The sequence below is a fragment of the Sylvia atricapilla genome, chromosome 6, assembly GCF_009819655.1.
Source record: "Sylvia atricapilla isolate bSylAtr1 chromosome 6, bSylAtr1.pri, whole genome shotgun sequence".
Classification (NCBI taxonomy): domain Eukaryota; kingdom Metazoa; phylum Chordata; class Aves; order Passeriformes; family Sylviidae; genus Sylvia; species Sylvia atricapilla.
The window spans coordinates 61,145,232-61,163,472 of NC_089145.1; the positions used below are offsets into that span (position 1 = coordinate 61,145,232).

General features: G+C 39.2%; 1 protein-coding gene across 3 annotated transcripts in view; it reads right to left on the reverse strand.

The window, feature by feature from the left end:
* The window catches only part of NUBPL (NUBP iron-sulfur cluster assembly factor, mitochondrial), an 80,097-nt gene that overhangs the window by 34,003 nt on the left and 27,853 nt on the right, over nucleotides 1-18,241 (reverse strand). For 2 of the 3 annotated variants that reach the window (XR_010743893.1, XM_066322136.1), the window contains 2 exons: nucleotides 17,405-17,444; nucleotides 17,224-17,314 (listed from right to left, as the gene is read on the reverse strand). Coding sequence is in view for 1 of the 3 variants with exons in the window: in XM_066322136.1 (XP_066178233.1) it covers nucleotides 17,224-17,314; nucleotides 17,405-17,444 (131 nt within the window). In the remaining 2 variants the exon portion in view is untranslated. The remainder of the gene's footprint in view (nucleotides 1-17,223; nucleotides 17,315-17,404; nucleotides 17,445-18,241) is intronic. The other variant, XR_010743892.1, reaches the window with a different exon arrangement.

Below are 18,241 nucleotides of genomic sequence, written 5' to 3' on the forward strand. Positions count from 1 at the left end.
CCTAGGAAGAATGGCAGAGTGCTGCTCAATTCAACAGCTGAAACAGAAACTGGCCTCCTCCTCTTCCTCCCTATTGGCTTTTAATAATGTTAAGAACTGAAGGCAAATACAGTAACCTGAAGTTTTCTGTCACCTTATTTGAATAACCAACAAAACTAAAGACCTGCCAGAAAACAATAATGAAGAGGTGGTTATTCCCTGTGTGGTGTTCCAGGAGACGGGAAGGTCTGTTCAGACCAACTCAACACCAAGCTTCTTCAGTCAGCCCAGTCAATATCAGATCAGCTTGAAGGGATGGAACCCACCTGTGGGGCAGTCTGGAACGTCCACAAGAGCCTGGGAATGATCTCTGGGGGTGACTGACACAGAATAATTCTGATGAAGACTCTATCAGCACTACCACATATAAAAGGCTCTTCCTATAGGTTCAGGCTGTTACTACGAAGCTTTTGTGAGCTGCGGTTCCCATTTCCCAGGGTCTGTTCTCTAAAAGATGACAGTTTGGAAAGCAAACTTCTGTTATGCAGACTTGAGACTGTTATAAATGACTATTATCTACTTGGCTTTTCGCAAGATGTGTGCTATAGGATTGATAACTTTGTGGTAAGGATGTAAGTTTTTATTTCTGCTGTTAGTAAAGCAAATTAGGCAGAGTGGTTGTAGTGATATAGTTATATGCTAAGTTATATGCTTAAACTGTCTGTTTGGCTGGGATAACACCCAGTGAACATGTAAAGAAGACTCCGCTATAAGCATCTATACCATCTTATACCAACTATCAGCATCTCCCATCTGAAGAAAGCACGGACCAAGGCCCAATCTGGAGGTGATAATGAAGACACAGCCAAGAAACACACAGCTCTAAAAAGGCAAACCCAAGGAGGGGCCATGCAAAACAGTCCCTGGAACATGGAAACTAGTTCATGGAAAAATATGAATATTCAACAGATTGATACAACAGAAAGGGTATTTAAAGAAAGTCTCTGAAATAGCAGTTTGTGGACTTTGCTAAATGCCAAGTCACGCAGCCAGCTGCACTTTGCTTTTTTCCTTATCTCCTAATTGTCTTATCTTTTATTAAAACCTATTTCTTAAAATCTACCAAAAAGTGAATCTCGTTTTTCACAAGACTGATTATTGGTCTGGTGCTCTCTATACCCCTGAACCACAGTTTGCAACACCTGATTTGCAGAACCTTTTCTTCAGAAATACACCATTGGGTTTTTTCCCAGGTTCTACAACACACAACTGCCTGTAGCTCAGCTGCTGAAGAATGACAACAAGAAAAGAAACACAGAAAAATTGAGTGTCTACTCCTATGCCTTTCTGCAATAAAACTAAACACAGAATTTAAGTAAAGGTAAACGAGTTAGAAGAAACTAGGCTAGCATAACATTTAAACTAATCACCAGGTTGATACAGCTACGTTAAAAATATCATCTAAACCACCAATTCTCTTTTAACTCTCCTTACTAATACACAAATACAAAATCATTGTTTAGCTATCAAACCCAAAGCCAAACACCACATTTTTAAGGCAGTATTATCATGAGCCAGCTTAAGTTCATAAAATTTATATAAGCTGTCTGAATCAGATTTTCCCTAAAACAACAACAGAAGGAAATATTACAAGTGCTGGCAACAAATACCAAAAGGGAGAAGCTTAATAAGCCCACTGCCCATATGTATTTCAGCCTATACTTCTGTAATGATGTTAAAAGCCAATATATAATTTAAGACTGAATACTTAAACTATGCAATGAAAAGCAACATTCCTAAATTGCTTTGTATGTTACTTAACTTCCTTCAGTTTCAGTTCATTTTTTTGGTATAAGGAAAAAAAGTATAAATTCCTTATTGGGGTAACAACAGACTGTTGTAGGTACTATTTAATGACCATCACTGAAACAGTGATTTTAAATCAACAGTTAAACTACAAATCATTAGATTAAAACGTCAGAAAATTGTTTCTCAACTACATTGTACAATGATTTTTTTGTACAAAAAAGGGAACTTCTACCAAGGCCAGTTTAAGGCCTTCTGAAAAAGGATTACTGAAGAACATAACATGACAGGTGCTATTCAAGTAACTTAAAATGCTGGTGAAGAAAACCCTCCAGTATTACCATAAATAGTGCAACATAAAAACTAAAATAGAATCAATTAGATGTAGACCACTGAACAGAGGCCAAAACTCAGGAAATCTCAATATAGGACTTAATTTTCTGCCTGGTGAGAAGTTACCAGGTTTTAAAGTAACTAGCCTGGAACTGAAACATAAATTTTAAACAATAAAATGCTGGTTTTCTTCTTATTTAAAAAACCTGTTTTTCACAAGTACATACTAAAATTTGTCCTCCAAAATTTCTGTACTTAAATTTGTAAGTATACCTTCTGCAGTCACTGAATTCAAAAAAGTCACCTCTTGCAAATGAAGCCAGTGTGGGAAAGTCTGCTTGAATGATCTCAAAGCACAAAAATCAACACTGAACAACCAGGCTGCACAAAATATAGAACCTTCCGACTCTACAGGAAGATTGAAGAAGGTGAAAGACTGTGAGAAAAGAATGTAAGCAAGAGTATGTATGAGAGTGAACAGAGCAGATTTATGACTATGGCACTGTGAATGTGAAGTTGGTTTATGTACTCTGTCAAAAAAACCCTGCCTTTGGGTCAGAAAGGTGCAAGAAAAATTGCATATACATTGTCCTTACAAATAGCAGGACACAGAAAGGGCATTAAAGACAGACAAGATGTAAAAACAACAACAACGAGTAAATTTTAAAACTATATATATTTTGCTGTCACACAAATACCATAGCCACAATTTAAAGATGTGCTGAGTGTGATGTGATTCCTGGAGTAGTAAGAGCATTTACTATGAATTAGACAACAGACAATCTGTTAAAGTGTCAAATTATAGCCTGCCAAAATAATTGCTATGCCCACAGAACCATGGTTTTGCATTCACCAGCGTCCTCAGTTACGAATCTGCAACAATAAAAGTGTTAGCACTTGTATTCTAAACCTAATTAAAATTATTTGATGAAGGTGCTGATACCATGAGTCTCAGGGACACCCAGAGATTAGTGCCAAGCAATGGAGAGTCTTCATATTTTTATTCACTTCCTAGCTTTTTCTTTAGCTCCAGTTGTTATTCAATAGTTTTTTTTTTTTTAATACAGAACAAAAAAATCTAGCAGAAAAAGAATTTAAGTGGGTTTCCACTTCAGTTGCATAGTAAGAACTGGATTCCAAAGGCAGCATTCTGCTAGGAGAACATAATCTTTCTTTTAAAAGATACTATTGATGGAGCAAAACATAGGAAGAAGTGAAACATCTTCCTACAGCTTCATAAATAGTACAAAAAAAATCAGTTTTTTCTTTGTTAGGGAGGGGGAGGGGGGGAAAAAAGCCCCATGACACTAATCTCTGGTACCTTAAGCACAATTACTTTACGTTTGTGTCAATCACTTGGGATGTGAGAAATAATCACTTTCTACAAAGAATACTGGTACAAAACCTGCTGCTATTCTTGGATATCTGCAGCTATTTTCTGGGAGCAAAATAGATACGGGAGGGTGGTTTGAGTGAAGGATCAATCTGTCAGCCTCCAACAGCCAGAATGCAAGCTGGATTATTAAAAGAAAAGAAACAACTCTGTGCAATCAGTTTAACATATTATTTCAATATTAATTTTTAAAAGCTGTTTGTACAGTTACATTGATAGCTGTTTAATAAGCAAAATCAATGTGCAATGCTAAACAATGTGTCAAAGTTCAACCAATATTCCAAGGTAGAGAGGGTCCATTTTTATTTTGATCAAAAAGATGAAAAAGAAAGGCACAAAAATGGGGGGGGGGGGGGGGGGGGGGGGGAATTGCTCCAAAAGCAGCTTTGCTTAGCTCCACCTACACATTCTCTCAAACATCCTGACTGCTCAGAAAGGGAAATAGACGATCTCCATTGAGCATAAAATCTCATCCTGAAGCCCATTTGGGATCCATTCATTATACACACATTTGTAGACAGGAGCAGGTCTTACAAGCCCAATGTAGCAGGCACTCTCTAAATGCACCTGCCACTACCAACACTCAACCCAACACAAAGCTGAGCACCTGGCCCTTAAGAAACAAAAAAATCAAACCAAAAGCAAATTCACAAAGCCTGTGGTTCTCCTGTTATAATAGCAACTGCCTAATACCACAATTAGACATATGAGAGAACCTACCTATGAATGGGAATATGTCAATTTTCATCTCCCAGGTAGGTGCTATTTGGGCTGGATAAAACTGTGCAAGCAAAAATGCAAAAGCCACAGATGCCACCATGATCCTATACAGGGCCAGCTAAGGTATTCACCTAGAAAGCTAAAGCTTGAACTGCATTTCCTGCACAGATGTGGTCATGCTCCCCCTCCACACATCCAGTCCTGGCCTCAGGAGTCTTGCATCTGTAGCTGTGGTGCAGAGGGTTATGACTGCTGCCTGTGATTGCAGGGCTCTCCCCAGGGCAGCAGGTAATACACCTGAAATGCTAAACTGCTAATGCAGCTCAACTTGCACCTCTCACATCCAGGCTTCCAAGGCTGTTAGCATGAACAGAGAATAAGCCTGTGAATCAAAGAAGGGTCTTGGCACGTAACAGAAGATGCTCAGGTTTGGCTTTAAATCTTCACACCAATAAGGTTACACTTGGGTGCTGAAATCCAGGACAGAGACAGAAAGTGAGCCCACAGGCTTTTCCTTATGGGCTTCTCACCCAACATCTTCAGCACCACTTAATTCCCCTTGGCAAACCCAGTCCCACTGACTTATTCCACATCAAGCTCTAAACTTCAGCATTCCAAGATACAGCACCTATTCTGGTAATGCACTGCCAGAGAGTCTGAGGGTACCTCCAGGAGGGGAAAGTGACCCCTCAGCCCCACTGAGAACGATAATGATGTATTCTCACCACTCCAGGCAGGCCGTGACTGCAGGCTAAGGTTTGGTTTAACTTTTCACACCCACAGGCAGGACACCAGCCCCTTAGGCACAGCACAGCCATGCCCATGTCCCTTTTTGCATCTAACCTACAGCACCTAGAAACAAACAAATCCTCTTATTCGTGGAAAAGAACAGAGAAAGCAGAAGAGTAGCATTAGGTGTCTACTTTTCTTTGGAAAAGTTTACATAAATAATCGAAGTTTCATTTAGAAAAGAAAACAAGCAGTGCCTTCTCTTTCCCTCACTCCTCTACTACCACTATTCCTGTTTAGCAAACACTTCAGATCATTAAGTCACTACCTCTTTCCAAGAATGATGCTGGATGCCATTCAGGCACAAAGTTCTGAACTCTGCTGCAGAGAAACCTTAAACCTCAAAACACTTTCCTTTAAAACCTTGAGGGAAAAAAGAAAAAAAACCCTAACCCCAGCAGAGCCATTTTGAGACACTATGAGCTCTCTGCCATTTCCTCCAGTCTAGTCAACACACCCAGCAGAACAGTTGCATGATTTGCATTTGGCTTTTTTTATGCAAAGGAGCACAAACACAAGCATACCTGTGCAGTGGGTGTGAGATGAGGCCACTGGAAGCAGAGAGAACCCTCTCCCAGCCTGTTCCCACAGCAGCAGTAACTGCACAGTCAGAACCATGACAGCTGAGGAACCAGGCCAAGAAATGTTTGCTGTAAATACATTCTCACTGTGCTGTTAGGCTTTTTTTTTTTGCCTTTTTTTTTTTTTAATCCTCAAAGACATGTAAAACACATTTACTCCAAATGCTTCCAGTTCCACAGTAAGATGTTGGCTAATGCTTTGGAGTTTTTCTGGTTTTCTTAACACTTCTTTCTATGATTGTCAATTCCTTTCAGCAACTCTAATCCCTTTTCATATCAGCTGCTAATGCAAGCCAATAAAGCAACAGGGAGCTGTATGGATCCCGATTCATTAAGGGAAGAAAGGCAAGAAAACAGGTTCTGTAGCTTCAGCTGGAAACAAAAAGAATCAAGCCCACAGTCCTTCACTCACACCCACCCCATAACACCCAGGAACACACAAGGCAAAGGTGACAATGGAAGTACTCTAACTGGGGGACAGAGGAGTGGAAAGAAAGCTTTATGTCATCTCCCACACTACTGGCTACAGTACATCTCTGCATCAAGGTTCAGCTTCTGGTCTCCAGGAAGTACCATCAGTTCCTTTAAATATATGTACATACTGATCGGGACTGGTTAAGGCAGTTCTCTCTGGACAGACAGGACCTTTCAAGGTGATTATTAACATGAGCAAATTAGTGATGATTATACAAATTCCTGCAGCAGGCTTTTCTAAACATCAACATCAAACATCATAGCTGAACCATGGTGTAGAAATTACTGTAGAGATTTCCATTAATTAAGTCAGTTCTGAAGGAAAAGAAACTAGTTTATCTGTCCTTTAGTCCCAGCAAAATAAATGTAACAAAAAATGAGTATAACAACTTTAAAAAAAAAATTTTTGGAAGGTATGAATGGGTCATCTTATCTTGCCTTTGAAACAGTTTCCTTAATTTCAGTGATGAAACAAGAAACTGAAACCTGACCTTCCTTGATTTAAAGGAAAGCTCATTAAAGATTTAACAAAAATTTCACAAGAGTTCAGAGTTGCTTGCCATCTTCCAGCTGTAGATGCAGTCTTAGTGGCATATCCTAGTGCAGTTTTAGCACTGGCAGTTCAGTCACTATTTATTACTGATTGTTGCTCCTCTTTTCAGAATACTTTCAATAGCAGAGGACCTTTCTAAACAGAACAAATACATAATACCAATGATCTTTTCTTCAGGGGTGAAATGTCCAGATCTTTTCATTCCCATACTGTAGATCATAAAAATAGAAATGCTTTCCAACTCCCTAAAGATGCAACTGCTCCTATTGCTTCGATTAACTTTTTCCCTTTGCCAAAACTATAAGGTGGCACACTTTAGCCTGAACTAACCATCTCTATGTCCACCTCTGGCTGAGGCATCTCAAAACAGAAGAAGCATTTTTAAATGGTGGAAAAGCTGACAAATTTTCCACTGTAAGTAAGAGTACTATATTTTAGAATTATGCACTTCAAATATGCCAAACCCTAGATCTTTGTTGTTTATAATACAAGCATATACATCGAGCAGCTTTGTTTAGTTCTATGAAATGTAAACTGTAAATATCTGCTACTGACTATCTGCCTCAATTGCTTGGAGATAAATTGGATAAACACATGAATTTTGTGAAACACATGTCAGTTTTGAAATTAGCAAGTACCCTAAGATGGATGGATATTTGCCAGAACACAAAACACAGAAAGAGGAAAACAGTATTAATATGCACTAAAGCATATATATTTCTGATACATATCTTCTGCTGATACACAAACAAGTGTGCATAGACTCTTACATTTGTACTAGAACATGAAAAGACTACAAAAGGCTGAAAAACAAAGAGCTATTTACGCTTCTTATCCCTTTTGCTAAAATTTCCCATTGCACCATCTCACTCTTTTCCTGTCTTGAAAATTCAGTGCCATAATGCAAGTTAAATGCCTTCAATGTTCATCTCTTGACAGAGTTCCCTTCCTAAACCAAAAAGTGTTAAAAATAAAACCCACACAGAATCATCTGGCTTCCCAGCAGTGCTCCTTCTTCACTTGCTCTTTACATTTACAATAAGGATAATTTCCAGCATTGATTCACTATTACTATTCTGGGCAGCCTTTCAAATTCACTGAAAATATAGCTACAAAAAAATCAGAGCCATCAAATTGTTATTGTCTTCCTCCTGACCCAGTACATGCCATTCTCAGTTAATCCCCATTTCACTACTCTCTCCCATCCACCAATACTGTCTCATTAATTTTGTACTGATAAGACAGTTTTTTGCCTGCAATAATAATAATTTCACCTTTGACCATGTAAGTGAAGAAACACAGCCAAAGGGGTACTTTCTGCCAGTTTTTTGAAGAAATACACCTAAAGGATGCCAAGTTTTTGCTATCCTTAAAATCCAAGGTTTGCACCTCTTATCTTCAGACACTGCAGAAGAGTGTGGAGATAAATCCAGGAGGGGAAAATAATCCCTCAAATAGTACCACTGGGAATGACAAGTGATGTATTCCCACCACCCCAGGTATGCAGTAGCTCCAGGCTAGGCTTTGGTTTAAATTTCCATTCCTGCAGGCAAGGCACCAACTGCTGAGGCACTCCAATATTCAGTGCAACAATACCAACGTCCCTTTTTGCATCTAACTTACAGCAGCCAGAAAGAAAGAACAGATCCCTTTATTAGTGGGGGAAAAAAAAAAAAAAAGGAGGAAGAGTGCCATTAGGTTTCTCCTGTAAGTCCACATTTTGAAATTTTCCATATAAATAAATACCATCAGTATTCCTGTTTAAGAAACCCTTAAAAACATGGCAGCCTTCAATTCATGTCTCCAGGATCCACTCCTGCACTCATTCCTGCCTGCCTTTTGTCTAAAATAACCTGACATAAAAGATTTATCCCGCTTGCTTTTTTAAGATGACTTTTGCCACCATCTTTGAATTCTTCTTTGTCCAATTAGGCTTTAAATTACTCAGGGCTGACACTGATGGCAACATTAAACAAAGAAACAAGGGCAGTGTATGCTTCTCCATGTACTACAGAGAACGGCCAGATCTCCTAGTCTGAGTTTCATAGAGGCCTGCACCCTAGATAGTAAACTACTAAGGCTAATGCAAAAAACTTGCCAGAAGTCTTCAGCAAAACTTCTTTATGCCATCCCCACTCAATTCTTAGTGCCTGAGAGCACATCAGTGTGTGCCTCAAACCTCTCCTAGATCAAGTTACTTCTACAAAGAGGTATGATAGAAGAAACAAACCTGTATTTCTTCTATCTTTTTTCATAGTTCATATGAAGGATGCTCATTCAAGAGATAAAGCTCTTGTGTTTGACTTTTATGCCTCCACCTCAGCATCTCCAGAGTCTGAAGAGAAAACTTCAACTGAAGAAAGGTAGTTTCTCAGTCACTGTGCTGAAACATGGTAATTTGACTGCAACACTTAGTTGCATGACTCCCTCACTTAATGATTAAGGCACTCATATCAGAGACACCTACATTCAGTTTAGGTTTTGACTAAGTGCTCCAACCAATGATTCCTGATGGGCAGAACCATTTTCTTCTCTCTGAGCTTTAATGGAGTTACAGACTGACAGTCACACAGGCAGTGGAATGCCAATTTTAGAGCTAATTCCAGATCCACAGAACAACTTAGGTTTGAATGACCTCGGGGACCTCTGCCTGCACAAAGCAGAAACAACTTAGACCAGGTTACTCAGATTCTTGCCCAAGTGAGTTCTTAGTATCTTCTAAGAAAGCGTTTCAAGAATCTCTACTGCCAACCTGTTCTAACATGCTTCAACTGTAAAAAACAAACCACCAACACCCCCTCACATTTCTTACTATATATTGCAACATTCATTCATTCCCTCTTGTGCTATTAATGTGCACAGCCACAAAGAATCTATTTTCATCTCCTCTGTATGTATCCATCAGGCAGCTCAAGGCAGCAGTTCACAGCTCCCTTGAACTGTCTCCAAACAAAATAAACCCAGTTCCTCAGCGTGTCTTTGCCCCTCAGTATCACCTTGATGGCTCTTTGCTGTTCAATACCAGTCATGGGGAACTGCAGTGATACAGTCACACTGATCTCAGGCATTCTTAACACGTGTCATTCAAATGCACGGACACTGAGACCAAAGAACACAAATTGTGCTCAAAAGAGAAAAGGTTTTATAAATTTGTTTTGTAACTATAAAAAAAGTAACAAATAAAATGTTTATATTTATTTGGAAGTTGTAAATACTAGTCTTTGTAGTTCTCTGCAACTCTCACAAAAAATAGTAACTTACTACAGTGCTGAACAGTGAATAAACACAGAACAAAATCTCCACGGTCTCAAAAATGTAAGGCAAAAGACAATACATGGTCACAAACAGAAGCTGAAGGACAACTCTCAGGAAACCACACTAACCAATCAGGCAGATGGCCCAGCATGTAGTACTTAACTACTTCACTGACTATGTTCTTCTTGTTTATTGCTTCAAATCAAATACACAGTGCTCCTCCTAATGTGGAAAGCTTTCCCCTTGTTTTTCCATTGTTCTGTTTATAAGAAATGCATTTATACACACAGACACACAAGGCAGTGAAAATTTAGAGGCTGAAGAATTTATGAGCTATAACACAAGAGTGTTATGCACACACATGCCAAACAAGATTGGACTGATGTATACAGACACCATAAAGAGAACATTCTGCTGCCTAGAATGTGCACAGTAAAACAGCCAATGGCAGCATGGCAGCTATTTTACCAGGTATAAATACATTTGCTCCCAATACCTTATCTATTTTCATCTTCTCAAGTGCAGCATTAACATGTAGCTAAATTAACCACACCTAAAGAAATTTTGGCCCCAATCTATACATGCAACCTCCCCAATGTACATGGTGGAAAGGATGACACCAATAACTACATACACACCTCCCAAATAATAGCAACTACACATAGGATTTGTTGCAGCAGCCCTCTTGTTAGAGAGTAGAAATGAGCTGAGACACAGACTTCTTGTTTATCACAGCATGAAAAGGGTTCTGGTTTACACCTCTTTACATCTTAGTAATCTTAACTCCAACTATTCACTGACTCTGGCTGCAGCAAGCTCCTGCTGGAGGTTTCCCTTGCAGCCTCTGACTGCTGCTGATTTCCTGCTGAACTCTGACTGCAGGGATTGGTTTGCAGCCTCTGACTGCTGCTGATTTCCAGCTAAACTCTGACTGCAGGCTTTTGCCCAGCCAGACTGTGACTGCAGGTTCCAACAACAGCCCCTAACTGCAGCCCCAGACTGACCTCACTGCAGTGGCTCTCTCTCCTCAGGAGCCTTCATGACCCTCTCATTGCCTCCTCCTCAAGATGCCTCCTCCTTCATGACCCTCCCCTCCCCAGCTCCCCCACTCCCTTTTATCACACTGATCTTTACTGGATACAACTGTGACTCATCAGGGCAAGGCTGTAATTAGGTAATTAACACAGCTGTAACTTAGCAGGGACGAGGTCACCTGTATTCCCTTCCCCTACAGGAATTTACTAAGTAATGTCACTCAAACAAAAGCAGTATTGACTATCTCTGATCTCCTCTATAGAGATGAGTCACTTCAGACTGATCAGAAAGCCAAAACAATACAGCCTCCACAGTACGTGCTTTCCAAAAATTAAATACTGCTGCTGTTTCCAAGTCACCCTAACCTCAAATCTTTAAGCATGAAGTTTTACTGTTCTATTCACACAACGGTTGCTTTTATGACAGCTTTCTCATACAGGCTCTTGAAATAACCCAGGCCTCACAACCCATAGTCTGATCAATATTTTAAAGACTATTTATCCATCTATATCTTCTCTATTCCCTATAACATAACTGTAACTGCAGCTGGTTCTGGCTGCAGTAGAGTTAATTTTCTTCACAGTGACCACTTGATATACTCTACAACTACCCATGTATGATAACTGAGCAACAGAATTATGCTACAAAGAAGGTCCAAGTACACATACATACATTCACACACTCCATTATGTAATTACTACCATCACTACCTCTGGGAGGTGAGTGGTTTGAAGGAAAGCAGCACACACAGTCCTGATGGCTAGCCAAATTTTCAAAAGTGTGTACAGATTAAATAATCACATAAACTGAGTTCAAATTTTTTTAAAGGATAAGGCTGAATCTTTAGACTACAGCCCTATGCAGCTCTGGGTTAGCTAATAAAATAACTTTGACCCTTCTTCTGCTAATTTATGGTTTTCAATATGGACTTACAGGGACAAAGCCTGTCCAAGCATCAAAGCACAAGACTCCACTTCCTTTTCCTGATGTGCCATGGCTCTGCATTGGAGGTTTTATGTAATTTGCTTTCTGCTAGCTTCCCTGTATTTGTCCCTTCTAATTATATCCTTCCCAGTGAAACTGGGTTTTTCTAGTTTTCTTTCAATACATACCTTGACTAAAACAGAAGCTGAGGTGGTGCTAAAATAAGCAGGAAGAAGGAGTTGAAGGAACTACAATTTGATGATAATAAGAGCATTTTAGGGACTCAGAATTAAGCCACTGCAGGAAAAATCTCATCATCTTTCTGGGAACATGGCTTCATCCTTATCAAGCACATCAAAGGAACCTTTAGGATTCACAAACACTCAGCAGCACTGAGGCTCTGCTTTATAGCTGTAATATACCAAAGATGCAAAAAGTATTCTGGATATTCTTGAAAACTATGATAAGGAAAAATACAAGAGTCCTGCCTCTTAAGATCTGACTAGCCTGCAAAAACATAGGTTAAAATGTCATGTCAGTGTAGGAAATCTATTAAGGGTGCTAATTAACCTGAGATTCATGCCTTGAAAAAAGAGCAGACTTCTAGGTTAGTTTCAAGGGGACTGTTCACACAAAACAGAATTGTTGGTGCCTATAATCCATGTTGTGTAGGCAGCACTTGCTTCCAATAGTGCTAGAACTTTATCTATCAATAGGACAAAGATACTAGGAGAATATTACATAATATAATATGCACTTGCATTTTATCTGTAGTCACATTTTTTATTTGGTTTTTTAAAAGAGAAGCAGACTGGTGTGCAGAATACTGAAGTTTTTTCCTTCTCTGCTGATAGTTCAACTAGGTAACACACAGAGAATAAGATAGTGAGTTCAAGATCAGAGAAACCAACACCTGCTATCTTTAATATTAAAAGTTTTACTGATTACCTCCTACACAGGAAACCCCGTCCATTCACATTACTTCTATGAATATAGCAGATAGTAAACTGGCAGTCAGCACAGTGCCACCTCCTTTCTCAGAGCCTTTTGGCACAATAATTGCCACAATATATTCCAAGATATACAGCAGGTTTGCATCTGCACCGTTCCAATTGCTCCTTTGCCACTCAACTGCTGAGATGTCCTAAGACAGAGAAGAGGACGGTGCCAGAAAACTTGCCATACAGAGTGTATGGGGCAGTGGCAGTGGTATTTGAAATCCCTGTTGAAAAAGCAGTTTAAATCAGAGAGCTAGTTTTGCTTGCCTTGCCTTTTTTTTTTTTTTATAATCATTGCATGACTAAGGTTCTTAGCTGCCTACTTAATACTTATTCCAACAGCTTTTCACACACATTACTGTTCAAGTACAGTAGGCAGCTCTCAAAAAAAAAAATCATATCTTTACTGTGCTTAGTCTAAAGTTTAATCATAAGTCACTCCCACAACAAATACAGCAAGATGATGCATTTTGAGGTAGGCTGCTTGATCTGAACCAAATACCATCACTCTGAGTCAATACAGAGAGTGAAGGAACAAAATAAATGGGACCAGACAAAAGAGTAGGCAGCTTCTCAAGTGAAGTGAAAACTGCACAGAAAAGCCCAGTGCTATGGATGACACTGGACAGCTATTAAAGCTTCCCTACCTGGACTCATAATTGTACTTTTAGAGAAGAGAGTAATTTTTTTAAAGCTTCTCTCTCACCTACAGGCAAGCAAGATTCAAAAGAAGTGTGAACAGAGGTGAAAGACTTTTTACATGAAGATGACTGTGACAGGGAAATAAGAGTTAAAATCCAGGTAAATGACAGACCATTCTAAAGTGTAAATGGGCCTATAGCACATCTTATTATGTTAACAAAGAAGTCACTTCTCAACCACAACAAAATTCTGGGCAAATTCAAGACATATAAACTAGAGATATATTTAACAGAAAGAGTTATGAATAGGTTTATAAAGCTCAAATGTTCCAATACTGTTTGCAATTCACTTTCGCTACAGGCGAAAAATAATTTTCTTCTGTGTTTCTTGTTCTTTCAATAGCTTAAAATTACCACTTTCCTTCTTTTCTATTGACCAATTCTTTTGCTACAGAATCAATATGCCATATATTTTCATTTCTATACCAATTTGATACACATACATCAATATATAGGCAATGTAAGTAATACAGTATCCTAAACTGTTAACTTTGGTATGAAAAGGCACATTTCTTTCAAATTCTGTTAAAGCAGAACAACATGATGTGTTGCAGAAAACCATCCTTGCTCATGAGAGATGCATAACCAGAGAAATGCCAAGCAGTCACTACTCAATATTCACTTGCCTGTTATCTGCCAGTCTGACACTATTCAACAAACCTGTACTACAAAGAGTGAGATCACATGCACTGAGTATATACAAAAAGCATTATGTATATATTTAACAACTACATTTAACAAAGTAAGCATTCCATAAATTTTTGAAAGTTCCAAGAGAAGCATTTAAACACTCAGGCACACATGTTTATGAGTCAACAAGTCCTCGTTACAGATTTTTGGAAAGTAAGCAATTCAAATGCTTTACTGCAGTATCTGACACACGAAAAACTCTGGAAAACAGATTTTTTCATATGGAAAAAAAGAAAACGCATCCAAAATTATTCACAGATTATATGCATAGTCTTGATGCTATCAAACAAAAAACCTCTCCACCATTTAGCAGGAAATGCAAATATGAAATACCACCAGTATTTTAGGGCAAAAGTTTGGGAACATCTGTTTTCTATCAGGCTGAATTAATTATTTTAAGAACTTAGTATTTTATCAGCTTGTCTGAATGCACAGGGACTTCCTACATTATATTACAAATCTAGATTAGGGAGCTAATTTAAATGGTTTGTATGCAGCTCATGAGATAAGCTATTTTTAAGAATATGGGTTTAGAAAGTTAAATACAAGCAGAAGTATTTTACACTTGCAAGCAACTTTATCCTGTTAAACAAGAGGTAATAGCTAAGACCAACCAGAACAGATAAAGAGAAAACAAGAAAAATTTCAGAAGTCTCCAACAGATCACAAAACCTTCCCTAATATAAAATAGAATGATAAAATAGACTGATAAAATAGAATGATAAAATAATATCTTTAAAAGGACCACCACATGCTGTGGTTCTCTCTTGTTTAGGTGTCCAAAGTTGTTAAACTATTGGTCCTAGAGTTAACTCATTCTTGAGACTGCTGGTAAGTGCAGAAGGGAGATTTCAAAACAAAATAGCACATCTCAGTCTGGAAAACACATTCTTTCCTTTCTTAAAGCCACCTGGACATCAGACAGATCCACTGATTTTCCCTGTCATCTGTGAGCTTCTCTTCAAAGGAAAAGATGCAAACTTTTTCCAGCTCAGATTTAAGCCTATCCTGGTCATGATGCAGAAGTAAAACACATGTGGGCAGGAGAAATTCAGCCGAAAAGCCTTCCTCTTTCACAGCTTAGGTCTCACTGCCAGGGAAACCAGTGATGCCCTGAGCATTAATGGGCTTGTCTCATTCCCACAGCATGGTTGGCCAGCATGTGACTGCACTGGTTGCTAGGGAGCAGGGAGCTCATTACACAGCATCACCCACACCCTGCACAAGGATGCTGGCACACGCTTCCCATCTGGGACCCCGCTGCCTGAGGAACAGCACTGCAGTGCCTGCCAGCCGCCAGCCTCACGGGCACAGCGTGCCAATACAGCAGGTGCTAACTGGAGTTCTGCCTGCAAGGTTTTACATCCTGCTTTCCTGAGCCAGCCAGCACAACCAGCACATAAAGAGGTCAGAATGGTCTCCGCAGTTATTGGCACGGATACCCCTGACTTTTAAAGGTCAATTCTAGACAAAGATGTGTTGGAGTCCAGGACATCCCCTTGGATGGCCTGGGACCCGAGGAAGGGAATTTGAGCCCTGGACAGGGGGTGTGGAGCTGGTCCAGGGGCTCAGAGACCTTGGCACAGAGCCCAGGAAAACACCAGGTTTGATTTTAATCCATGGGAGAGGCTCCCAACACAGAGAGAGGTGCAAACCACTGGGAGGTGAAAACAGCAGTTTAGCACAGTAGAAGATACAAAATTCAGACATTTTAGGGTTCATAGAATAGAGTTAAATGGGGACAAGATGGGGGAATTTGGGTGGTACCTCATGTACTTCTCCTTCTTCCTTGTCCTCCATCTTTTGGGGTGGTGATGGCACAAAGTGGTTAGAGTGGATTGGAGCAAAGTAGAAATGACACTTTTAGTGTGGGCACTGGGCATTGGCACAAAATAGTAAATAACCCACATGTAGTTATCTGTATAAATGTAAGGGAACATCCCATCTGTGGGCAGCCACCTCGTGTCCCAGCTGCTGTCCAGACCTCGGCTGGGAGCAGAGAAAATTCTGAGATATCAAATAATAAACATCACCAGAAACCTGAAAACAGACCTTGAAGACTGCTTTTTATACCGACACAACTCGGGGCTTTTAGAGGGCCAAGGACTTTAACCCACCTAAATCTTGGGTGAGGAAAACCCCCCTGAGAAGATGTTCTTCCTGAAATTTTGGCAGGTGTGTGGTTTTTGTGAGCAGAGCACTACGTGCCACTATTCTAAAATCCGTGCTAAAGGAGAATTCAGTAAAAATGGAAAAATGCTGAAAAAATAATTCTTCTCAGTTGTTAAAGGAGCACAATATTTGGAAGCATTTAAAGAAGACATAGAAACCTTGTGATCTCCAGGCTGTTTAAAGTAGAATGGATGTCAGCTCTGAACAATCTGGGTCACTTCAAAGCCTAAACATGCAACTTTAATGCACTTTTTCCAGCTGTTTGTCTCATTAGCACTTCACAGATCTCTTCATAATAAAAGAAAAAAAAAATCTGCCACTGAATAAAGAAGTCACCCTCCATTTACATGCCAGAAAATTTATTAACTAACAATCTATCTGCATTACACAGAGACTGTAGCTAACCATTTTCCTGTACCTGTCACGTTAAATGCCATCCAAGAATTCTTAGTGCTGGGGAATTAACAAGCACATAAAGGAATACAGCTGTAGATATGCACAGATACCTGTATGTTCAAATCCTTAGGCAACTTCAAAATGCCTTTTTTTTTAAAACAACTGCACATAGAAACATGAAAAGGAATGAGAAGGAAGGCAAATTGGGGTAATTTACTCATCAAAGGCAGAGAACAGCTCTGTTTCAGAGGGATAGGTAAACACTGAAGTATCAACTCTCCCCTTTACCTGAATTTAAGAGGACCAAGACACAAAAATGCTCACCACTAACATGTGAAATAATGTCATGGACACTCATGTATCAGTCAAATGCATTTTAAAATAACTGATTACTTCAAAGCAGAAATACATGACTAAGCCTTACCTGTCTCAACAATTTTTCAACAGCTGACATTACCATCAGCCCTCTCCACACCACTGGGGCAGTCTCTTCTATCAGGAAACCCATAGACATGCTGAAACAACAAAGCAAAAACTTGAGCTTCACAACACAATACCAAGTACGTCTGAAAAGAAGCTTGATTTAAATAAAAACATATGCTCACCATGCGATTCCATAGTTCTTAAGAGGCCTCATTAGATTTTCTAAAACAAAAGCAAACAAGGGGTTTTTTTGGAGGGGAGATGGTTTTAGGGTATTTTGGGGTTTTTTTTAAGAAATGAGCTTACACATTTTTTTATCTTCTAAGAGTAATTTTCCCTCTCTATTTAAACAATTGTTTATTTTTCCCCTTCATCTCTTCATTAAATGTATACATTTACCTATTCTGCCCAAGAACCTGACTCCACTTTTTCTGAGATTATTGTATTTTACTAATACCATTCCTCTTTTGCCAGAATAACAATGTATTTGCTTATAATATACTGTCACTTTGAGCTGCCAAAATCAAATCTATCTTTCTGAAATCCCTGTGCTGGAAGGCATAGATTCCCTATCAGCAATCACTAAAAACCAAGTCATTTATATTGGAACAAAACTGAAGTTATACGACAAGGTGGGAATTTAATTCTTATTTTTTAATCTATCCTATTCACTAACCTCATTAATCAGAAGAGTATTACCATTAACATATCAGAGTTTTGGGGAATTTGTCTCCTTCTGTTAAAACTGCTACAGAAACCTCAGAGCAGAGATACCAAATAAACTATAGATTGTCAACAGCCTCAGGTAATTAGTCCCAGATTTCTTCACGTTGATAGAAATCTGCAGGACTTCTGAAACTTCTGTAGGAACAAAAGATACTTATTTGAATACTGCAGAGGTATTGTCCTTGTCATGCTTGTTATTCCTATGCCCTCCAGTGTCAATAATAAAAAACAGGGGGAATATTGTAATTGTTCTGCTGGCAAAGGGGTATGCAAGCAGAGAGCAAACAAAACAA